A 24,774-nucleotide genomic window follows, 5' to 3' on the forward strand; every position below is an offset into this window, starting at 1 on the left:
GCAGGCACGGGTGGGCGAGCGAGCCGGGGGTCCGTCTCGGGCTTGTCATCACTCTGCCTCCATTGCAGGAATTCCTGACGGGCACTTACGCGGGCAGGCGGCAAGCAGGTGACGGATGAGGCAGAGCAGAGCGCACGTGCCCAGAGATGAACGGCACTGCAGAATTAAGGAGAGCCTCCGGTTTATTTTGCTTTGGCTGGAGATGCTTGGGGCTGGCTGGTGGGTGAGCAGGTGGCCCGCGCCGGGGGTGGGGCTGGTGTCCTGGACGCTGTGCTGGGTGACACATACGGTGTCAGCACATGCAGGGGTCTCGCCCTTCCCCCAGGAGGGACCGAAGGCTCCCTTCACAGAGAAGAACTCAGGCTCCGGCAGGGCTTGCTTTTCTGGGTGCCCCTCGGGCCCTGTCAGGCTGCCTCCCTGTGGCTGTCCGTGCCCTGGCTCCATGTGCGGCACCTCTGCCCCTTGGGGGCTCCTCCGATGGCCCCCCTTCTTTCCACCAGCCAGAGTTGCCCTAAATCCTGCTTCTTCTAGGTCACTGATGCCTCCGGCGCTTCTTCCTCCCACCCACAGCCCCGCTCAGACTGCTATCACCCACCCCCGATGCTGCTCCGGCACCCAGGCTCACGCTGCAGGCCTCGCCTTCTCATCCCCAGACCTGACCACTCACTGCTCAGCACCCATCACAGTGTCCGCCACCCCGTGACCTCTCTCCCGAGCCTGTCAGCCCACGAAGATCCGTGTCCCAGGACACACCAGGCTCTCACCACGCGTGGCCTTCGCTCCTGCTGCTCCTTCCCCCAACCTCTCCACTCAGCCAGCTCCTACGTAACCTGGAGGCCCGGCTGAGCATCACCTCCAGGAAGCCTTCCGGCCAGCCTCCCCCACCGCACTGGGCTCTCCTCCGGGCCTTCTCCTCCTTCCCTCAAGCACATGTCTGTGTGGTCAATCTCTGCAGGCCTGTCCTGACCCCTCCTCACGGAGCTTCCCCAGGGCTGGGGCTGGTGGCGCAGGGCCTGCCCACACGTGTGTGTGTGTGTGTGTGTGTGTGTGTGTGTGTGTGTGTGTGTGTGTCTATTGGGACAGGAGGACAGTGTGGAGCGGCTGCCTCCAACCTCCAGCTATTCTGGGAGAGAAGGCACTTGCTCTGTGTATCTGTAGCCCCAGCAGCAGAACAGGGCTCCTGGACTGGAGAGAAGCAGACTGTAGCTCAGGGCGTGGCCGTACCTTCTACGGGCCAAGCTGCTATGAGGCAATGGACTACCTTTGGGAAAGTGAACTACCCATCATCCCGGAGATGTGGGAGCAGAACCCGGATGTCCGGTGTGAGGCGTTCCAAAGAGAGGACGCTGTGCTAGCTGACGGCAGGCTGGCCTGGGGGCCACGGATGGGTGAGCAGGCTGGATACTGCTCACCAGGTCTCCCAGGTGATAGCAAAAGGAAGTCCATTTAAAGCCAGGGGCAGGCAATGCCTGGCTGCAGCTCAGGTTCTGGCGGGGATGCCTCTGGTCCAGGCTGCACTGTGGGCTGGCTGAGGCCCGGCTCCGAATGGGTTCCTGAGGGCCCTCTGCCTCTTGGCCCCTGTCCTTACCTTACCCCTGCCCGTCTGAGGGACCACTGCTCCCGTGGCAGCGATGCCACCCACCCACCCATGGCCTCCCTTGCCCACCTCCTTCCCCAGCTCGGCCAGGAAGGCCCTGGAGGGGATTCAGCGGATGGAGCTGGCTTGGCCCTGCTCCGCTCACCACTCTTGCTGCCATCTTGAACCAATTTGGGGGCCTGAAAGCTTGGAAGGCCTAGAATCCTGATAAATCCTGCACCCTCTCCCTCAGCCATGGTGACCTCATGCTTCTCACGTCCTCACTGCCCGGGTCTGCTAAAGAGCCTGCCAGCGAAGCCGCCAAGGTTTCCCGTGAAGGCTGCAGTCCTTCCTGATGAGGGACAAGCTCGCAGGAGCTTCCAATAGTCAGACAATGAAAATTCAATGTCCCCCTCCCCAGCGCCTCCCTCGCCTTCACCCCCCTTCGGGACTCTTCCATCCGAGCACTGCTTGACACGACCCCTGCTTTCCCCAGCCTTTGCCGGCCTCGGTCCAGGTTCCTGGTGGCCCCGCCTCCTGAGGACGAGCTCCTGAATGAGGCATGTTGAACATGTGAACAGACAGTGGGTGGGAATGAGGGGATCCCCACCTCGTGATGGGCAGGGAGAGTGGGGACGCCATGGGGCCTGCCAGGCCTCTCCCCAAAACGCACCACTTCAGGCTGTAAATCAGCGTCATCAATCATCAGCCGTGAGTGCTTAACCTCTGGCCCTAACATCTGTTCCCAACTGTGCTTCAGGCATCTGCCGGGCGCCGCAGCAGAACCCAGGGCCGGAGCTTAGGAGACCAGGACTCCTGGGTTTGCCGGGCTGGTCCCTCCCTCCCTGCTGCCCGAGAAGCTGCTCGAGGTCAGGGACCAGCAGGGGGCCTGGCACACACTAGGTGCTCAGTTTGGCAAGGTGTGGCGAAGCGGCAGACTGTCTGGTTAAGGGCACAGCCTGCAACCAGATGGCCTACGTCCCAGCCTCTGCCATTTGCTGGCAGTGGGACCTCAGCAAAAAGTGGCTCGGCCTCACAAGCGCTGTTTCCTCACCCGGAGAGGAAAGCGCATGGTGATGGGCAGGGAGAGTGGGGATGCCAGGGCTTGCCAGGCCTCTCCCCAAACGCACTTCAGGCTGTAAGAAGCATGTGCTCGTTGAGGTTGATGTAGGTTAACCCTTGCGTGTGTGGTACCTGGAACAGCTCCTGCACAGACTCAGCAAATGCTGGCTGTGCATTACTCTGAGATGGATAAGTAAATAGTTTCTCATTCGCCGTGAGCCACAATGATAATAATGACGATGATAAAATGGTCAGTCATGTTGGGTTTGTAAAAGCGATCACATTTGTCATCACAGCAGGTCTGTGGGGGGACCTGCAGCCCCAGGCAGGGAAGGCACGCTCACTTGCTGTCAGACGGGCCTGGGCAGCTGCTGCCACCCAGTGCTGCTCCTCTGTGGCGCCCCTCAGTGACCTTGTTCTCAGCTGCATCATGGGCCCACTGGGGACTGAACGGGAGGACGTCTGCAAAGTGACTGGAGCAGCCAAGTGCTCGAGAGACGGTCACTGCTGGCCCTGGGCTGGCCTCCGGGAGCAGCAGCTTCCCATCTGGGCCTGCTAAGGTCTCCGATGGCCTGAGTGCTCCCAGGGTGAAAACGATGGGGCTGCAGGAAGCTACCGCTCCTCAGCCACAGCCCTCTTTCCTGCTGAGCCTCAGAACCCTCTCAACACTGAGCTTCCCGCAGTCATTGCCCGCTGTAGGGAGCTGGCACTGGAGATGTAAGCCTTCATCCCTGGGCTGGGTCACCCCCTACTGTCCCTTCTTGTCCTGCTGTTTTAGCAACCCTGACCCTGTGAGAAGCAGCCCGGGCAGGGGGAGGAGGGTGGGACCCACCCTGAGCTGTCCCCGTGAGCTGTCCCTGCCCTGTGCTGTCCCCGCCCTGTGGGCTGCCTGCACACACAGTAAGTGCTCTGACGGTTTGAAATCTGCTGCTACTTCAATGCTGAGAGGAAAGAATAAAAAATTGGAAAATAAAAAATGTTTAGGAGGGAGGGACCCACCCTGAGCTGTCCCCGTGAGCTGTCCCCCCCTGAGCTGTCCCCGCCCTGTGGGCTGCCTGCACACACACTAAGTGCTCTGATGGTTTGAAATCTGCTGCTACTTCAATGCTAAGAGGAAAGAATAAAAAATTGGAAAATAAAAAATGTTTAAAACGGTTAGAGTAATTCAAGAAATCCCAGAGGGTGGGAAGAGCTTGCTGCTCTGATCCTGTGGTTTCTTGGGGGGAGTGGAGGGGAGAGCGCACCTTGTCAGCTGGAAGCCACAGGCCACTCTGCCCTGTCTGGGCTGGAGTCCCTGCCGGGCGAGACCTGCCCATGGCTGGGGGCCGTGGGGAGGGACATGCAGGCTGCCTTGGGGGACCGGAGGCTCTGAGTCTGGCTGGGGGAGCCTTTAGGGGCCCAGGGGTTTGGGGGCATCTCTGGACAGAGTTTAGAGTGAGCCGAGTGATTCCGGCCACGTCGCCCACCTCGCACAGCCTCGGTTCTCTCCTCTGAGCACAGAGTCCCGCTGGGGAGTGCACGGGCCCGACTGAGGCGGGTCCTAAAGGAAGGGCAGGGGCTGCCTGGGTGGAGAGGAGGCTGGTGAAGTGTGCACAGGGCTCTGAGGAAAGAGGGAGCGCAGGGTGTTCAGGAAACTGCGTCCAGCGTGCCAAGGGTGGGTCAGGAGGCGCCAGGAGCGCCTAGGCCGCGAGGCCTCTGAGGCGGGGCTGAGAGGACCTGGCTCCATCCCCTGGGAATGGGAGTCACAGATGAGTGTGAAGGAGGGTCTCCCTCAGCAAGTCATGCCTATATCGCCCCCGGGGGACACAGAGCACCGCTGTCCTCCTGCGGGGCTGGGTGGCAGTGAAGGCCTGCAGGCTGTCAGCCTGGCCCTGCCGCCCAGCACGCATACCTGGGAGCAGCTCCTGGCCCAAGGCTCGGCCACCCTTCCCGTCGCTGGCAGCCAGCTGTGTGGACGCGTGGAGCTGCTGCAGGGCCAGACACTCGGTCAGGACGTCGGCCTCAGTATCAGGGCCCGCGTGCAGCTGGGGAGCAAGCACAGGGAGAGAGGGTGTTGGCACGAGACAGCTGGCCCCAGCCACCTCGCTTTAGGGGACAGGGCAGGAAGGATGGTGGCCCCAGGGCAAGACCCTTCACCTCACTGTGCCTCAGTTTCAGCAAGCATAGGGAGAGAGGGTGTTGGCACGAGACAGCTGGCCCCCAGCAACCTTGCTTTAGGGGACAGGGCAGGAAGGATGGTGGCCTCAGGGCAAGACCCTTCACCTCACTGTGCCTCAGTTTCCTCATTTGTAAAATGGAGCTAATTGTGTCCCTCGGAAGGTTGTGTTAGTTCAGGCGTGAGAAGCAGATGCTACGACGAGGTTGACCAGGCAAGGATTTTAATGGGGAATGTTTACGTGAGAGCTGGGCAGGCTGGGAGAGATCAGACCACCTTACAAGTCTGACCCCAAGGGCAGGAAGGGAAAGGAGGTTGGTGGGAGCTTCCTAGACGGGTCATGGGAAGGGGTCTTGCCTCAGCACCAACATTAGATGGGTGTCAACAGTGCAGCTGGGGCCTCCCATGGGCACGTTCCCGTAGCTGCCACAGCGTGAAGGGATGGAGTGGGAGTGAAATAGAGTACATAGAGCATTTCCCTCCTGCCTATCCCACCCCCACCATCTTTCTTTTTTCTTAGTATAGATGCAGCGGAAATAGTCCAGGGCTAGGGACAGAGGACTGGGTTCAAACCCTCCTCCATCGCCTCTTCTTCCCTGTGTGACACTGGGCAAATGCCTCTCTGGCTCTCCCCTCCCCTGCCTGTAGCAACAATAATCCCCTCACCCCGGCTGCTGTGAGGACCAGCAAATGACGGTGCAAGCACACCTGCTGTATGTGCTGTGTGAAGGGCTCGCTGACTGCAGCTGGCTGAGTCTCACAGGGTCCCACAGTGGGCACTCGACCCATATATGGCCCTGAGGTCATTGCCTCAGAGCAAGGCTGGGCTGGCACATCTTTGGCCAACAACCCTCAGCTGTCCCTTAAAGACAGACTAGAGCCTGGCACCTCTCCAGATGGGGCCAGGTGGGGAGGGGCGGGGCTGACTGGGGCCCTAGGGACACTGGGTGAGGCGTGGGCGTGCACCTGGATGGGAAGGGTCCCTTCTCCCAGGGAAATCCCAAGGCCTGACTCTGAGAACCCTGAAGACTGACTTGTCCAAATCCTCATTTTACTGGGGACAAACCCGACCCAAAGAAAGCGAGAGCCGTGCCTCCTGTCGCCCTGTGGCTGAGAGTCAGCCCCGAGGGTTTTCCCACCCTCTCAGCCAGAAGGGCCAGCACCCAGGTTTGGGGAAGGCATGCCCAGCCTCCCAATGGGCTCTCAGCTCCTTGACCCAGCAGCTGTTTTCCATGTAAATTAAGTTTCTGGCAAAAGAGGGCCCAAGCATGCCTTGCAGACCGCAATGTCGATCGGATTAGGAGCAGCAGGAGAGGAGAATTAAGGGAGAAAAGCATTTCTAATTCTCTCTGAAACGCAGCGGGGCTGCCAAGGAGCTGTCATAATACAAGGGTCGCCTTACCCAGAAAGATACATCATCCCCGATGGCTCTAATGGATGCTTATTGTTGGGAGGTTTGCAGCTCGAGGCTCCAGGTCCCTGGGGCTCAGCGTGAGCCAAGCATGGGGCCTGGGAAAACCAGGGCAGGATTCGGGTCCTCGGGCACCAGGCCGCCGGGGACAGACAACCCTGGCATGGAGCCTGGGCTAGTCCTTGTCCCCACTCAGGCCCCTCCCATGAGAGGGGTCGAGAGAGCTCAGGCCCTGGAGATGCTGGGTCTGGCATGGGACCCTGGCTCCGTCACTCCCATGCTGCACAACCTGGGCAGATTTGTGAACTCTCTGAGCCTCAGTTTCTACATCTCTAAAATGGGAAAAATAGTGCCCACTTCCCAGGCCTACATGAGACACAGTCTGAGAAGCACCAGACACGGGGCTGAGTTTAAGTCGCCCTCCATTCCCGGGATGTGGTGTTTTTACCCCCGAGCTGAAGGCGCCTGCTTTGACCATGTCCCGTCTGCTCTCCCGCTTCCTGGCCCCGCTGCCTGCAGGATGAAGACCAAAGTCTCAAGCCCGCTGTCTCCCCACGACTGTCTTTCCCACGGCTTGCTCCACCCAGCACCCACTGTCGGCACCCCCAGCCCGTGACTAAAGCGTCTGCTTTCTCCAGCCTCCAGCCCTGTCTCTGCTTTATCCATGGCTGTACCCATAACTCTGAGAACAGCGCTTGGAAGACAAGGGTGCTCCATAAATCCCTGAGCGAATGAATGGGCTCTTCCCGCTCTGTCACGCCGACACCCCGGATTGGGCCCTGATGTTTCTCTTCGCCGCATACCCTCCTGGCTCTCAGGTGTGGCCATCCCATGCCCCAGTGGTCCTACACAGTATGGGTAAAACCCAGCCAGTCGGTTCTGCCCCAAGTCGCAGCCCCATCCCTTCCGCTGTACTGGGCCCCTCGGCAGCTCGCACACTCCTGTCCCAAACAGAACCCGCTGCTTCCTCCTGCAAACCTGCTTCCTTCCTAGACTCTCTGTCCTGGTCAGGGGCACCACCCTCCCTGCTGCCCCTCAAAGTCTGACACTGGTGCTCCTCTGCCCAGTGCTGTTCTAAACCCTCCACATGCATTTATTTAGGCCTCGTGACAACCCTGGGAAGAAGTTCTCGGTTGCCTGACTGAACAGCTGAGCAGCATGAAGAAGGAAAGTACTAAGAAACGTGCCCCAGGCCACAGGGTAGTGGGTGAGCCCGGCAGGCTGGCTCCGGATCTCACACCCCTGCTCCTGGTGTGATTTCTTCTGAGAGTTGCCTGACTGGACAGCTGAGCAGCATGAAGAAGGAAGGTACTAAGAAACGTGCCCCAGGCCACAGGGTAGTGGGAGAGCCCGGCAGGCTGGCTCCGATCTCACACCCCTGCTCCTGGTGTGATTTCTTCTGAGACCCTCCTGTTCCCACCCTGACAGGCTACGGCCCGCTTCTCTGTGCCCTGACTGTTCTCTGCATACCTCTTCTGCAGGTTTTGTTGAATTATACTGAATTCACTCTATGTGTGTCTGTCACCCACCAGGTCCCCATTAAAGATGGGGACCATGGTTTTCCATTTTTGCATCTTCGAGCCCTACACAGTGCCTGACGTCAAACGTTTAATAGGTGAGCCACAGTGAGTGGGCAGAGGGATGAAAGAGGAGTTGGGCGGTCTGGCTGGCTGGCGGGGGTTGAGGAGGGGTATGAGGCAGATGATGGACAATGGACAGCAGCATCCTTAGTGAGTGGAAGGGCGAATGCACACAAGGAGTGGGCTCCTGGCGTGAGGCTGGACATGGGGCTGGGAGGCCAGCGGGGGTGTCTGCAGAGCTGGGCCTGGACAGCAGCATCCTTGGTGAGTGGAAGGGCAAATGCACACAAGGAGTGTGGGCTCCTGGCGTGAGGCTGGACATGGGGCGGGAGGCCAGCGGGGGTGTCTGCAGAGCTGGGCCTGGAACAGAGGCCGGCTTACCTTCTTACGCACCTGCTGCTCTTTGGCCGAATGGGCCTTCACGTGCTTGCGGAGGGAGCTGGGGTCCGTGTAGCGCTTGGAGCAGCCAGGGATCTGACAGGCGTATGGCTTCTGCAACATCAGAGAGCAGAGGTGGGTGAGTGAGGGGCCACCTGCCGGGCCCCAGGTCCTGCTGTGTGACCTGCGGTGGGGAGGATGACTGGCGAGGGGCAGGCTGCAAGCTCATGCCGTCCCTCCCTCCATGCCCCTGGCCCGAAGGGGTCTGACTGAGCCAGCCCTGCTCAGGGTTGTGGGGAAGGTGCCTGGCCTGGTAGTGAAGGGGGGGGTCTGTGTCTCAAAGCCACCCGCACGCTGGGACCTCAGGTCAGTTGCCTCTCCTCTCTGAGTCTCACTTTCCTCCTCTGCAGAAGGGGCCCACGGAGGGTTCTCCCCGCTCTACCCTGGCTCAGAGGAAGAACACCCTTCACAGCCCAGAGCTGCAGAGAGGCAGCAAGTGCACATGGAGTGAAGTGTGGTGGCTGCCTTGGAGAAGAGGAGGAAGAGGATGAGGAGAAGGAGCAGGGGGAGGGGGAGAGGGGAACAGAGAGGGACAGCATGGGGCAAGGCGCATGGTCATGGGGTCAGACTCGGGTATGGCAGGACCCCTGGCTGGGAGCAGCTGACCACCCCTGGCAGTGGCGCCAGAGTCCCCAGACTGCTCTCTGGTCCTTCCCCGACAATCATGGGAAGCCAGGAGGGAAGTGGGTCTCCGACACAGACCTGGGGCGGCTGAGCATCTGTGCCCCTTACCCTCGGGGCTCCATCGCTCTCCTTGAACAAATCCATGCCCACTGCCTCCCTTGGTTCACAGAGCTGGCCATGCTCTTCCAAACCCTCCATGATGGCCCTGGTGCCCTTGGACAGAGCCCATCGCTGGCCAACGAAGACCCTTTGTCACTTGGGCCCTGCTTAAGTCTTCACTCCTCCTCCTGCCGCTGCCTCTGGCTCTCATCACCTCCCCTCCGAGCCCACCTCGACTCTCCTTCTACCTCCACCTCTCGAGCTTCCCACGGAAGCACCGTCCACCTGCGCTGCTGGGCTTGTCCAGCCTCCTTCTCAGGGAGGGTCCCTGGTTCCTCTCAGGCCCCAGGACTGACCCAGGGCCGGGTTCTGTGGGCATCACTGGATTCTGGGCTCTCCCAAGGGGCTTCCACAGCACCCTGCTCGGAGACTCCAGCAGCTACTGGGCTCGAACTCCCCCGGGCTTCCCTTTTTTACACATTCAGTGGCTCTGATTTCTCAGGGCCCTCTGGCCTCCAGTGGTGGTAGAGGGTCAGGAGAATGTTTGCAAGAGGTGGATTAAGTATCAGGGATTGCTGTGCCCGCCAAACCACAAGGTAACCCGGCCCTCTGGACCCTGGTGAGGTTGGTCGGCCTCGGACCCACCTCGTGGGGAGAGGAAAGCAGAAAGAGACAACCATACCTTGGTGCTGCCACGGAGAGTTGCCAGTTAAAGAAACGGAGGAGAGCAAAAAGAGAGACAGGGCAGTGAGCGGCTTGCCTTGCTGCAAGGAAGGTATGGGGCGGGTGGGAGACAGTCCTCCTCAGACCTGCCCCCCCACCAGCCTCACAGAGACGCAGGCATACATGCACATGCAGACAGACACAGGGCCCCGCTCCACAGGCCTGACCCCCACCCCGACATATGCACAGACACACACACAGCCCCTCTCTCACGGGCCTCAGCCCATCCCGAGCCTCTCTCTCTCTCTTGCTCTCTGCTCTGCCCGGCTCTAGGCCCTGTCCCTTGGGGATGCTGATACAAATCCACACGCTTTTGTCAAAAAGCAAACAAACAGAGCTCCGCGTGCAGCACACTTGCCGGAAAGGGCACCAGGCCCATCTCTGCGTTTGTTTTTCCAGGGCCTGACGTGTGCAGAACATTCCTCCGGCCCAGCTCCCCCAGGCGCCCTCAGGAAACCCTGCCCGTGCCCCCGCAGCAGCCAAGTCCCAGGCCTGGAACCCCTGCCGAGGCCCAAAGCCTGGGTCCTCATGCGGGCTCTCGGGGTCCAGCTGTGAGGAGGAGCCCCGCAGCTCACAGGCCTTCTGTCTGAGCTCCACAGTGCTCTGGTGCGAGCGCCCCGCCCTGCAGGCCCTGTGAGCACCTGCTGTCCCTGCTCGCCCAGGCTCACACCCACCCTGGAGAAGCCTCTCCACTTTGCAGATGAGGAAACCGAGGCTGAGGCTTTGCTGCCTCTCGATCCGCCGCCCTGAACGGTCCAGAGAAGTGGGCAAAGGAGGTGATCAGCCCCATCTTGCTGATGGGGAAACTGAGGCCAGAGTAGAACAGTGGTTTATTTAGGGAGTCTGTGCAGTCAAGAACTGAACCTACTCTGGGTGCCTGGGACACAGCCGGGTTTGGCCCGCATTCTGTCAGGGCGTCATAGGGCAGGAAAGGAGGGACTCGTATTTGCAGCGCGGACGGTGCATCAGGCTAAACACCCGTCACTGCCGTCGATTCCCATCCCTCTCTGGCAAGGCTGGTGTTTGAGGACACAGCCCAGAGAGGAGAGGCGGCATTCCTTGGGCCCCTGGGGGCAGGTGGAGGGCCAGGGTGAGGACCCAGGCTGGTCCTCTCCGGGCTGTCCCACCACTTTCCTGCCCACGGAGAGAATCCATGCTCTCTGGTGCCAGAGGGGAGGTGGGGACAGGACCGGGTTTCCTCTGGAGAGAAGACCCAGACTCCACGGGGCTGACCCTCTGCGTGCTGGGGAAGCAGCCTCGCCCCGCAGAGCTGCTCGCGATGTTGACGTGGGGATGGGCGCAGGCAGGGGCAGGCTTGGCGGCTGTACCTCCAGGGCTTCCCCAGGACGCTCTGGGGCAATGAAGGCTGAGATAACGGCTCCTTCGGGGCCTGACCTGACCTAGCCCCGAGCTGTTCACACGCCTAGTGTGGGCCAGAGGCCTGTTGCTTCAGGGCTGGGTCCAGGAAATGCAGTGCAGGGGGAGGGAGGAAGGGGGTAAGTCAGGGTGGGTGACCCCGAGAGCCCTGGAGGGACTGCCAGGCCTGGGAGAAGGGGTGCAGAGAGGCCTGGTGCTACTGGGACTGCCTGTGGCCTCTGGGAGATGTAACCAGGGGTCTGGGCTGGGCCCCAAGGGCAAGGGCTAGGCATACAAGAAGGTAATGACAGCAGGGGTTTTGCTAGCACCCCACCTCCCTACATGCCCCCAACACAGCCTGTGTCAGTGCAGCCTGAGAGGGAGGTGGTGGGGGTCGGGTTCAGGTTGAGGACAGGGCTCTTCCTACCCTCGTCCTGTCTGCTCAGCTCCACAAGGCACCCCTGCTTCCCTAACAAGGGCCCTGGGCTTGGAGTAAGAGAGGCCCGGCTGCACCCCAGCTCTGCCACTTAGCCGCTGAGTGACGGTCAATGCCTTCATCTCCCTGAGTCTCTGTTTCTTTGCAAAATGGGGATAATGGAGCCCACCTTGTGGGGGAAGGTTTGTGTGATATGGGGGCTGAGGGGAGATGTGTAGGACATGCTGCCTGGGCTCACCTGGACCCAAACATGACCCTGCTATTTTCTGCCACCCCCCATCTTTTTTGGGTCCTGGTTTTCCCAGCAATAGAAGAAAGGGCTTGGACCAAAAGGCCCCCTACCACCACCCCCCGCCCCCGCTCTGACCCCTGCCGTTTCATGGCCTCCAGCTTACCCTGGAGGGGCCGGCTGCCCTTGGGCCTCTGTTTCCTCATCTGCATGCCTGTGCCCTGGACAGGCTGAGGTGGACGGCTACTCAGGTCTCCCGGTCCCCCACCTGCAGAGCTCCCCGAACATGTGCATGAAGAGCAGGGACACCGGCAGGGGGCCCCGACGTGGACTCTGGCTGCAGACCCACCTTCTGCGGCCTGCAGGGCTGGGGTCCTCCCAGGCCTTGTGAGACTATATGAGGCCCACCCCCGAGTCAGCTCTGCCGCGTTCCAGCTGAGCAGGCACTGCAGCTCCCAGAGCCCCGCTTCCCTCACCTGGGAAACGGGGTAGAGACCCCTGAGTGGCCTTCAGTGCCATCACGGGAGGCCGTAGGGAGTGCTCTCGTAACCGCCGAGCGCTGTGCGCACAGAGCACACCCTCGGACGGCCCTCTGAGAAGCTGCAGATCACCTCACTGTCTGGCACAAACAAGGGAAAGGAGGTGACGGATAGGCACCTCGGCCAGGTCACTATTCCAGGGGCCGGAGTCTTGGGCCCTGCTCACCCCAACTCCTCACCCACTAGGCTCAGGGGTGAAGAACAGCCTGTCTCCACAGAGGGAGTGGGGTGGGAAGAGCAGGGAGGGCCTGCTCTGGGGGTGGCTGATCACTCAGGCCTGGCGACAGGATGTGGGATGGCGAGCCCGCCTCTCCCTCGGGAGGTGCAAGGACGCTGGTGCCCCGGCAGAACCCACAGTGGTTCTCACCTGAGGGAGACTTTACTATCTCCTCCCCGGGACACTTGGCAATGTCCAGAGAAACCTCGGGTTGTCACAGTGTGAGATGGGAGGTCACTAGTGGACAGAGGCCAGGGACCCAGTACACCCTCTAATGACAGGATTCCCTCTCTCCCCAAAGAGTCTTCCTGCCTGAAATGTCAGTCGGGCTCCAGGATGAAAGTGGGGTTTCTGCAGGCCCAGGCTCCCGCCTGCATTAGACAAGTGTGGGAGTGTGCACGTCCCCCCACTTTCCCTTTCCGCCTCCCTCGGGCCTACCGTGTCGAGGTGGGTGCGCTGGTGCTTGGCGCGGTCGCTGGAGTTGCTGAAGGCCTTCTGACAGCCCGGGTGCTGGCACAGGTATGGCTTTCTGGTATAATTTTTCCATTTTATACAGCAGTCCTCCCTCATCCACAGTTTCACGTTCTGTGGTTTTAGTGATCCCCGGTCAACTGCGGTCCAAAAATATTAAGTGGAAAGTTCCAGAAATAAACAATGCATACAGTTTAAATTGACACTATTCTGAGTAGCTTAATGAAATCTCATGCCATTGTTCTCCATCCCACTCGGATGTGAATTATCCCTTTGTTCGGCGTATCCTTGCTGGATAGTGCATTTCCCACCCCTTAGTTATTCAGTAGCCGTCTTGGTTATCAGATTGGCTGACATGTATCACAGTGCTTGGGTTCCAGTAACACTTATTTTACTTAATAATGGTCCCAGAGCACAAAAGTAGTGATGCTGGAAATTCGGATGTGCCAATTTCTATCCATGAAATTGATAAGAAGGAAAAGGAATTTGTGTGAGTGTTTGTTTTCCCACCTCAAAGGCAAAAGTCGCAGTCCCAGTGTATGATAAGTGCTCAGTTAAGATGGAAAAGGCATTAAATTTGTGGTGGGAGACATAAGCAGAAAACGTGTTCTGGTTGATGGCAATGTGTTGCACAGTGACACCAAGCCATTTACTGCAAGTAAGGAATGGCACCATACAGAGCTATTACACTATTATTATCTATATTTCCTTTGCTGTACTTTACATCCCTATGACTACCAGTCTATACTTCTCAATCCCTTCACCTTTTTCACCCAGTCCCCCAACCCCTACCCCCTGTAGCAACTATCAGTCTATTCTCTGTATCTATGAGTCTGTTTCTGTTTTGTTTGTTCACTTATATTGTTTTAAAGGTTTCACATATAAGTGAGATCATATGATGTTTTTCTTTCTCTGCCTGACTTATTACCCTCCAGGTCCATCCATGCTCTCACAAATGGTAAGATTTATTTCCTTTTTATGGCCGAGTAATATTCCATTGTATATGTGTACCACCACTTTTTTATCCATTCATCTATTGATGGGCACTTGGATGGCTTCCATAGCTTGGCTGTTTACAATAAACAACACTGCAGTGAACATAGGGGTGCATATAATCTTTCTAATTAGTGTTTGGGGTTTCTTCAGATATATACCCAGAAGTGGAATTGCTGGGTCCGAAGGCAGTTACATTTTTAATATTTTTGGGAACCTCCACACTGTTTTCCACAGTGGCTGCACCAATCTGCATTCCCACCAAGAGTGCATAAGGGTCTCCTTTTTTTCTACATCCTTGCCAACACTTGTTTGTTGATTTATTGATGTTAGCCATTCTGATAGGCATGAGGTAATATTCCAGTGTGGTTTTCATTTGCATTTATCTGATGATTAGTGACATTGAGCATCTTTTCTTATGTCTATTGGCCATCTGTATGTCTTTTTTGGAGAAGTGTCTATTCAGGTCCTTTGCCCATTTTTTAGTTGGATTGTTTGTGTTTTTGGTGTTGAATTGTATGAGTTCTTTATATATTTTGGATATTAACCCCTTATCAGTTGCTGGTGATTATGTTCTCTAATCCTGTGGTTCAGTGTTGGTTTGTGTCTCTAGTGACAAACTTCTGACACTACCAAGTCCTAAAGTGCCATCTGAGTTGTCAAAGCAAGAGTACATTATGCACACTGCAGTTCTGATTCTAAGACCAAGGCACTGTTGATGAACAACATCTCTTTCTTAGACATTTATAATTCATCTGTGGTACTTATATTATTTGCCAAGTAAATAAAACATTCAGTTATTCAGAACTGTTCTCAGTGGGTAGGAGAATAAAAATTGAAAGAGGACAGGGACAATAGAGCCATCCAGTTGAGGCTTTTCATTTTTAAGATGAGGAAGTCAAAACACCCAGAGAAGTGAAGTGACTCTATCAAGATCCATGATATTTGACAGCAGACAAGGGTCCCTGCCTTTCAGTCTATTGCCTGTTCACCCTGGTGTCGTCTCAGTGATGTGAACCTGAATCCAACCTCATGGAAGGGATAGAAGCCTTCCAGGGAGAAGGGGATCCAACTGTGATTACGTTTTCCCATTTAATTCTCTCCAGCTGATACAATTATAATTTCATTTGATAGACAAGGAGGCTGAGGCTACCCCCCTCACTAAATGGTAGAGTTATTAATTAATTAATTAATTAATTAATTATTGATTTCAGATAGGAAGGGAGAGGGATAGAGAGATAGAAACATCAATGATGAGAGGGAATCATTGATTGGCTGCCTCCTGCACGCCCTCAACTGGGGATCGAGCCCGCAACCTGGGCATGTGCCCTTGACTGGAATAGAACCCAGGACCCTTCAGTCCTCAGTCTGACACTCTATCCCTTGAGCCAAACCAGCTAGGTCAGACATGCACTTGAGGAAGACCCCCCCGCCCCACACACACACACACACTGGCAGCTGGTGACCGGGGCTGGCTCCTTAGCGCTGAGATCACTCAGGCCTGGCGACAGGATGTGGGATGGCGAGCCCGCCTCTCCCTCGGGAGGTGCAAGGACGCTGGTGCCCCGGCAGAACCCACAGTGGTTCTCACCTGAGGGAGACTTTACTATCTCCTCCCCGGGACACTTGGCAATGTCCAGAGAAACCTTGGGTTGTCACAGTGGGAGATGGGAGGTCACTTGTGGACAGAGGCCAGGGACCCAGTACATCCTTTAATGACAGGATTCCCTCTCTCCCCAAAGAGTACTCCTGCCTGAAATGTCAGTCGGGCTCAGGATGAAAGTGGGGTTTCTGCAGGCCCCGGCTCCCACCTGCATTAGACAAGTGTGGGAGTGTGCACGTCCCCCCAGGACACTTGGCAATGTCCAGAGAAACCTCGGGTTGTCACAGTGTGAGATGGGAGGTCACTAGTGGACAGAGGCCAGGGACCCAGTACACCCTCTAATGACAGGATTCCCTCTCTCCCCAAAGAGTCTTCCTGCCTGAAATGTCAGTCGGGCTCCAGGATGAAAGTGGGGTTTCTGCAGGCCCAGGCTCCCGCCTGCATTAGACAAGTGTGGGAGTGTGCACGTCCCCCCACTTTCCCTTTCCGCCTCCCTCGGGCCTACCGTGTCGAGGTGGGTGCGCTGGTGCTTGGCGCGGTCGCTGGAGTTGCTGAAGGCCTTCTGACAGCCCGGGTGCTGGCACAGGTATGGCTTCTCGCCCGTGTGGCTCCGCAGGTGGATCTTGAGGTTCTCCAGCCGCGAGAAGGCCTTGCTGCAGCCTTCAAACTGTGGGAGAGGCTGGTGAGGGGCGCTCTGCAGCCCCGGAGGGCCCCCCACCCAACCTGGACATGCCCCCAGCACCCTCTGCCTCCCCACTCCTCACACCCCATCCGTCCTGCCCGAGGTCTCCAGGCCCCCGGTTAGCTCCCCGTGACGTGCTCAGGGCCCAGACTCCATCTGGGAAGCCCTGGTAGGTCCAGAGAAAGGGCACCCTGACTTAGACATGGCCTCTGGGCTGCAGAAGACAGTGGTCTTTCCGTCTGTGGGTCCGGAAGGATCCCTGCCCCAGTGGCACCTGGGAACGATGGCTGCCACCATAGGCCAGCCCGGACGGCCGAATGGCAGGGCACCTTGGAGCGCATACAGCCCCCGGTCTGACAGCCCTTGACCTTCCTGTGCCTCATTTCCTTGTCTGCAAACGTGAGACTGTGGCCACCACTCAGGGCGATTCGAGAGCCCAGGGGCAGGGCCCTGGCTGTCAAGGGTTCTATCCATCGGAGCGCAGCAACGGCACTGACCACTGTCAGAACAGTGGCCACATTGCACATTCAGTGTCCTTGATTAATTGTTTGGCCGTTTAGCCGTCCAATGCCCCCCACATACCAGGCCCCATGCTGGGCAGTGGGCGTGCAGTGGGTGCAGCACCAACACCCGAGGCGCTGGTCAGAGAGGGGGTGGGGTGGACTGAGAGCAACAAACACAGCACCCACTGTGGCCCCAGGCTGCCCTGGTCCACAGCCACTGCCCAAGCCTGACTCTCCCTGGAAACCCCTAACTCCTAACCACCCCTCCCTCCTCTCCACCCTGCTGTGCGTTCTGCTTAAAGTCCTTTGGGCCTGGCATTCGCACCCCTTCCTGCCCCTCCTGGCTCCCCGCCACACACTGGAAACAGAAGCCACCAGGTAATTTCAAGCCTTTGTTTGTGCAAGTCCCTCAGCAAGGCCCTTGGGCCTGGCATTCGCACCCTTTCCTGCCCCTCCTGGCTCCCACCCACACACTGGAAACAACAGGACCCACCAGGCAATTTCAAGCCTTTGTTTGTGCAAGTCCCTCAGCAAGGATTGTCCTCTCTCTAGTAACAATCCATCAATGCCCCGAGCCTTTAGAGGAGCTGAATACACCTGGCGGAGGCGGTCTACGGGTTCCTGCTCCCTCCCTCCTGCTTTCCCCACTGCCTGCCCTCCCTGCGGAGTTGCCGTGGGTGAGGGGAGCCCAACACTGACGCGCACCTGCTCAGCCGCTGCAGGCCTGGTGCTGGGTGTTTGACAACCATGAAGTATTGGGTCTCAACACCCCCACTCAGGGACGAGGCTTCGTGTGCTGGCCACAGGGCTGGGACAAGGCAAAGAGGACACAGACCCTGTTGGATGCCCATGCCCAGGGGGCTCTGCTAGCAGCTGCCTTCCCAGGGCAGGGCAGGGGGAGGGACCCTCGGGGAGGAGACGACCAGAGGAGGCCAGTTCCCTCTCTGGAGCCGTGGGTTTCCCTCCCTAGGCCAGGGCTGGACTGCCTGCCGGATCAGGACCCCCGTACCCCACGCCTCTGGGCCGGGCAGCCGTGTCCCCGGGGCCAGTGCTCCCACAAAGGTCCGCTCGGGCTTCCCTGCCTGTGTCCACACTTGGAAGATGTGGCTTCCCCCTTTTCTGAGCTGGGCACTGGGCTCCTTTCTGCCCCCATTTCCCAGCTTTAAAGCCCATTTCTCAGCCCTGAGAGGTCCGTGTCCCCATCTGGGCAGTACAGCACCTTGGTCACTCCCCACACAGGCTGGGGGAGGTGGAGGCAGAGAGAGCCCAGACCTGGGTCCCCTCCCCAGGAGGGCAGAGCCCAGGGAGGCACGCACACCCTCGGAGCAGCACACAGCGGCCACAGCTGTCCCGGAGGCGGAGGCGGCAGCAGCACAGAGGCGGCTCCCACCGCCTGGGGACGGAGAGGTGGCACAGAGCGGGGGGCGGTATGTGCTGGACGAGACACGCCATCAGTCACGCCAACACTGTGCATTCGCTCCATTCAATCCCGGCTGAGCCCTGAGCAATGCCCAGGACACCACGGAAGAGGAGGCGACCAAGAGGAAGGCCAAGGGGAGGCAGGCCACGGGGCACGCAGTGCGGGTAGGGCAGAGTCTCCGTGGCGGCCCCTCTGTGGCTGTGTAGGGTACATGTGAGAGTGTGGGGTGGGCGCTAGTGGGTGAGGACCCTACAGGAGATCAGAGGCCAGAGAGTGGGGGCTCTGATAGTAGGACTCCACCCTGGGGACAGGGACCACGAAAGCGCCTTGAGAAGGGAGGCCACGGGTCAGACATGCACTTGAGGGAGACCCCCCCCCACACACACACACACTGGCAGCTGGTGACCGGGGCTGGGAGAGGGGACCGGGGACTGGGGGGGAGAGGCAGGTGTGGCGTCATAGATAACGGTCGCTGGGGCTGGACCTGAGGCAGAGGTGGCGGGGTGGGGCCGAAGCCGGGGCAGAAGCCAGGCCAGAAGTGCCCCAGAGGTGAGGACAGGACCCAGAGACAACAGCCAGCCTGGGCGAAGCCCGGCCACACGTGTGGGTCGAGCTCTCTGGGGGCTGGTCCAAGGCAAGCAGCCCACAGCTGGGTTTTAGAGGCTGTTCCGCTTCCTACTTCCAGATGTTGTGCCTTTTCCATGTATCAAAACCATAAGGAAACCCTTTTTTGGGGAGTAAACAGGCCACAAGCTGCCCCCTTGCTCTCCCCCAATGACCTTGTGCCAAGTTCACCCCAATGTGAGGTGGGGGCCTCAGCTCATCCCTTTATTCCTCTCTGGCCCGAGCCAGGAGGGCAGGCATCTGAAGCCGAAGGGCAATAACTTCTCATGTGCTGTGTGATTTCTCTGAATTTGTAGGGGGGGTGGGGGGGGAGCGCACCTGACTCTGAAGATCGGTATGTCATCTCCTCCCCTCCAGGGTCTATAAGCCTGCCTGGCCAGCCCTCTGTCCCAGCATGGTTGCTCCCAGACCAAGGCTGAGCCCCTTCTCGGACACCTTCCCTTCCAACTCACTGACAATTTAATTCATACATTTTTTCAAAAGCCCTGGGTCTGTGGCTTGTTCACAGTCGTCTGACACCCCTCTCACCTGCATGCACCAGGTGCCGTGCTGTAGCCACAGGGAGGGATCTACTGAACTGCCCTGAACAGCACGCCCAGGCCTGGCTGAGCTGTTCCCTCCCCTGGACCCTTTTCTTCCTCTCTCCACTTAGCAGACATCTACTCCCCCTGCTCAACCTTCCCAACCTGCCAGCCCTCCCTGGCCACACCCTGCACGCGTGGGTTAGGTTTCCCTGCACACTCACTATGGCCTGCTCTCCATGCCTCCAGGCTGGGGGCAGGATTGGCATCTCAGCCAGGGAGCAAAGGGTGGGTTAGACATGCCATCCAATGGGGGTAAGAACAGGGATGCCGGGGCCTGGGGGTGCATGTGCCCTTGTGAGCGCACTTCCTCCCTCCAGTGTTCATCAAGGTACCCCATACCTGTGCCTGTGCCCTGTGCCCATGCCTTGTCCTGCCCTCGATACTTCCCGGAGCTGAGTTGCAAGCTGGGGTATATAAGAAGCAGGCTGTCCTGATATGGGGGGGAGTGGCTGTCTCTCTGGGTAGACCCAGAGGTAGCCACAGGTGGAAAAGGGGTGCTGCCCATCGGGACTGGTCTGGGTGAGGATGCTGCGGGGACCTCTGGCAGAGTAACGCCCCCTCGGGGCCAGTATCCCAGTCATGCCAGGGGCCCTGTGGGTGTGTGGTCCCTGCAGTCCTCCCCATTCCACAACCGCACTGATGGGCTAACGAGCAGAGATGAGGACAGGAACATTCCTGGGTTCAGCACCTGTGTGCTGGCTCTGCTCGGCCCGATGCTGTCACTCGCACGATCTGTCCTCTCCACAGCCTGTGTGACAACTACTCCTCCCCTCAGTCGGGAACTGAGGGGGCGGGCAGGGGCGACCAGCACCGCAGTCACACACACAGACTCGGGTGGGTTGACCGGGCTTTGGTCTTGGCTGCTCCACTTAGGAACGATCCCAAGCAAGTCCCTTCAATTCCTTGAGCCTCGGTTTCCTCGTCCGTAAAATTAGGTGAGTTCTACCAAACACGGACTGAATGAAATAATGCACAGTAAGTGCTTATCTGGACACCAAGTTCCTGCCCAATATTGTCGTTGTAACTATCATTTAAGGTCACAGGGCAAGTAAGTAGTGGAGTGGCGTTCTGCCTGGGGTGGCCGCTCCCAGGCCTGCTGCCCCTCTGCCCAGCTGGAGGGGGCGTGTGTGTAATGTCCCACTGGTGTGATGGGCTCCCATGTCCTGTTTCCACCTCTTACTCCTTAGCCCCTCACCTTATTCCCCAGTTAGACCTGGGCTGTCCTCGCTCCACCTCAGGTTTCACGGACCCACAGAGCTAAAGAACAGAGGCCTTTGACTGGTCTGCCCTAACGCTCTTGCCATGCCAAGCTCATGGGGACCATTTGGGTGCCGGGAGCAGCCTCCATGTCCAATGAGAGTGAGGCAGACTTTTGGGGTGGGGATGGTTTGCAGGGCGCCCATAAGCTGTGTGGGGGCTGGGTGGGCAGCAGGGAGAGGAGCCCCACCACTGTTGGGTTATGGGGGTACAGATGCTGCCAGAATGGAAGTGTGGATCTTGGGACAGAAATGGAGCCAATAGGCACATCCCTAGCTTTGGGCCTATTTCCCTGTAGGGGGTGGAGAATGGGCCCCTCAGGCAAGGCCACTGTGACCCTGTAATGATGCTGCCATGGGGTCTGCACCAGGGGGCGGCCTTCCTGGAATTCTTCACCCCTGTCCGGTGAGGTCCTAGGGCAGATTCTGCCCTGGACAGACCCTTCCCCCTGCTGTCAGTGCCCAGGAGGGTGTAATGATGCAGCCATGGCGTCTGCACCAAGGGGCGGCCTTCCTGGCATTCGTCTCCCACCCCTGTCCGGTGAGGTCCTAGGGAAGATTCTTCCCTGGACAGACCCTTCCCCCTGCTGTCAGTGCCCAGGTGTGCAACCCTGCAGAGCAGACCTCCTGGGATGCCCCCTGCCAATCACAAGGGTTAGGTATCCGTATGTAGGGGGCAGGGAGGGGAATGCTCCCACTGTGCCCGAGGGTACGAAGCCTGGACTAAGCTACAGTCCGACCTGCCATCTTTTCTAGAAAGAAGTGACCCATCGATCTTCAACATGAGGCAGCAACGCCGGACCAGCCGTGGCTCTAAAAGTCTCTGGTTCACTCCCCTCCATGACCCTCCTCACTCCTGTCATGCACCCCTCCATCCTTCCACCACCCACTCCTTTCACCCACTAATCTCTCATGTTTTTGCTCATTGACTCACATCCTCTTGCCTCACTCAGCTGCCCCTTGGCAGCTGGGGGCTGAGACTTTAGGGCAACAAAGACCACAAAACAAGAGAAAATGTATTAAGACCTAAGAAGGGGCTGGTCACAGGGCTACCAGCTGGGGGAGCCCAGGGGACCACTGAAACCTCTTCGGAGGAGCTGGGCCTTGCTGCCTAGGCAGGATTTAGACCAGGGGTGCGGAACGTCTGCCCGCGGGCCGTGTAAACCTGAGCAATCATTTGGCCTGGCCCTGCCAAAGCAACCGCAGGCAGGACTCGACATTCAATAAACGTAGGAGCTTTCTTCATAGCAACATAAATTTATATTGAGTGAATTATATTAAGCAAATGATGTTATAAATATCAAATGGCCCTTGGCAGAAAAAAGGTTCCCCATCGGTGGTTAGACAAACGGGGGGGGGTGCGCAGGAGACAGGGAAGGGGGTGCATGTTCTGGATCTGCTGAGCCAGAGTGGAGGAAGCAGGGAGAGGAGAGGTGGGAGTGGAAATGGCGTTTGGGGGCTCCCTCCATTCAAAACCATGGGTGGCGATGCCAAAGGACTCTACAGAAACCACCCTGCACATCACTGACGTGGCCCAGCAAGTGGGGCGACCTGAGTTCTTCACTTGGGGGACTCGTGCTGGACTCCCCAGCCCTGACCTGCCACCTTCCCCCGGAGCCAGGAGCCTGTTCCCCCTCCCAGGCCTCTGCACCCCAACCAGCCGCCAGGCCAGGGCGACGCCACCTCTTAAACATCTTTCACGCCGGTGGCCTGCTCTTCTCATCCACCTGGTCCACTCCCACAGCATTGCTCACGCAGTGGCAGCACCAGCCGCTGTCCACCTCCTCCCCTCCCAACCCACCCCCACATGATACCAGGTATCCAGACCAAAGACTTGCACCTACGGGTCTGTCCAAGTCCCTCTATGACAGGTGGGGCCTGTCCTCTCCATCTCCCACCCGCTGTGTTTCAGCAGCAGAGACGTCTGGATGCGAGTCTGGCCTCCACGCTTCCCAACTGGATGGCCCTGGGCAAGTTCATCTCATTTGTCAGAGCCCTGATTCCTCATCTGTGACAGGGGCACACCTGTGCCCAGGTGTGTGTAGGTGCTCTCTGTGAACTCCACGGTACATGTAGCATCCTGTGGCCCAGGGCCCTTATGCCATCTGTGCCCACCCAGAGAAATACCTCTTGTTCAGGGTGACTTCGCAATGTCCTGGCCCCAATAACCAAACGCACGACAGACTTGTGTGGCCAGAAGCCAAGGCTCACGTTCCAGGGGTAACAGGGTGGCTACTGTGGGTGGGGGGTACACAGGGAGGGGAAACAAAACAGAAGGGATATCTGACAGTCCAGAAACAATGTAAAAATGGGTGTCAGGTTCTTATTATTTACCTTAACATGCGTAAACATTCAAATCTACCCTAAGGTGGCACCGGGGTGAGTGTGGAGTGATGTAAGGGACTGGGTGACACCCGCCCGCACCTCTCAGGGGTGGGGGCTGTGGGGACTGCATTTATGAGGCTCGCCCAGCTGGTGAGGCTCTTTCCCAGCCACATCTGCAGATGAGGAAACTGAGGCTCCAGGAGGTGACATCGCTGGCTCCAGGCCACACAGCCAGTAAGTGGCTGAGCTGGGATCTGACATCAGGTAGTGTGCAAGCCTGTCTACATGTGGCCTACCCACTCTGGCACTGCCTTAGGGACTCCTATAGAAAGCACCAACACAAGGCTGGCTCTTATGGGCCATTACCGATTTCCAACCGGGCCACCGCCGGGGTTCCCTTCCCAGGTGAAGGCCAGGCCCATGACTTGCAGAGCCAACGCAGGAAAGGAGGCTGCCTTCCTTCTGCCTGGCCCTGCGAGAGGCGATGCCGCCGCCCTGAAAGGACGATGGAGGCGGCACAGCGGAGAAAGCCCCGCTGAGGCACGGAGCGCAGAGGCTTGACAGGGCCTGTCCCCACATGTGGGGTGTGTTACCAAAGAAGATGAAAATAACGGGGGAAAATACCCGGGAACCAACCGTGAAGCCCTAGACCATCTGGAGTTTTATAGTAACAGGCAGGGAAGAGTCAGAACCTAATTGGAAAAAGTCCACTGCAATCCATTACTGCTGCGTGCAGCTCACAGAACCCAGGGCAGGAGATAAAAGACAGGGGAGCCATCCTGGAGCCGGGGAGCGGGCACTCTCTTCCCCTCCAGGCCAAGCCCGAGGGCCCTTCAAGCTCTGGCTGGGGGAGGGCCGGGCACTGGATCGATGTCAGAATCTGCCCTCCCCGAGCCTTTCCCCCATGGGTAGCAGGGCTAAGCGAGATCATTCAGGGGAGCCCAGCACGGTGCCAGCTGGGGCTGGGCACGACCGGGCTCTGCCGGGGCCCTGGGGAAGGATCGAGAGCACTGCTTCACATGCAAAGTGTGGGACACCCTGCTCTAAGCTGAAGGTCATGAGGTCACACTGAGGTTTGTGCTGGGGCCCCACCAACAGCCTCAAATTCGGGCAAGTCACCTCCCACCTCTGTCCTCATTTTCCTTCTCTCTAAAATGAGGGCCACCACAAACGGCTGTTAGAAGTAAGAGGACATGCCCAGTGCAGGAACTGGCACACAGGGTGCCTAATGAATGTCAAGTTTCCTCCCTGCGGCTGACATGGCCCAAAGAGTAGGAGGCCCTGGTTTCTCATGCTCTGGCAAGGATCTCGACACAAAGGGTAAGGAGGGGTTTTGGGGAGCAGGCACGGGTGGGGACAGGGGAGGAAATGCCTCCAGTTTTGGCATTTGCCAGTGACTTGCTTCTAAACAAACACATTTCTGGTTTAAGGGTAAAATATATTGGGTTACAGCAGTCTGGCAGGCCATTTGGGGATCAGCTTCCCATTTTTGTACACTTTTAACTTACTTTGCAACAATGATTTGGATGGGAGAACTGTGTGGTGCCAGACCCTTCTCCAAGATGTCAAACAATTCTATGTTTGGCCAGCTCAAAAGGCCAGCCAGCAGGGAGCTGAGGTCCATTCCTCACCCCACGTCCTGGGAGGGGGACTCTGGCTCTGAGGTTACCGTCCAGCAGGTCCCCATGGGGTTTCCTCAGAGCCTGTTCTTTGCCAGTCCTTGGGGGATGGAGGTTGAGGCAGGAGGGGGAGGGACAAATGTGGAGAGTCCTGGGAGGTGCGGCTGGAAGGCACTGGCCTACTTGCTCTTTCCTTGAGGGTCTGGTCCAGCTTTGGGTGCACAGTGCCATCTGAATAAGCGATGATGG

At 58.3% G+C, this 24,774-nt stretch overlaps 1 protein-coding gene across 4 annotated transcripts in view; it reads right to left on the reverse strand.

Annotated features, from left to right (window-relative positions):
* Nucleotides 1–24,774, reverse strand: part of GLIS1 (GLIS family zinc finger 1) — a 236,541-nt gene that overhangs the window by 16,806 nt on the left and 194,961 nt on the right. For all 4 annotated transcript variants that reach the window (XM_005878649.2, XM_014549791.1, XM_014549790.1 and 1 more), the window contains 3 exons: nucleotides 16,018–16,179; nucleotides 8,166–8,276; nucleotides 4,530–4,662 (listed from right to left, as the gene is read on the reverse strand). In XM_005878649.2, the coding sequence (XP_005878711.1) occupies nucleotides 4,530–4,662; nucleotides 8,166–8,276; nucleotides 16,018–16,179 (406 nt within the window). The remainder of the gene's footprint in view (nucleotides 1–4,529; nucleotides 4,663–8,165; nucleotides 8,277–16,017; nucleotides 16,180–24,774) is intronic.

This window comes from Myotis brandtii, unplaced genomic scaffold, assembly GCF_000412655.1.
Source record: "Myotis brandtii unplaced genomic scaffold, ASM41265v1 scaffold57, whole genome shotgun sequence".
Classification (NCBI taxonomy): Eukaryota; Metazoa; Chordata; class Mammalia; order Chiroptera; family Vespertilionidae; genus Myotis; species Myotis brandtii.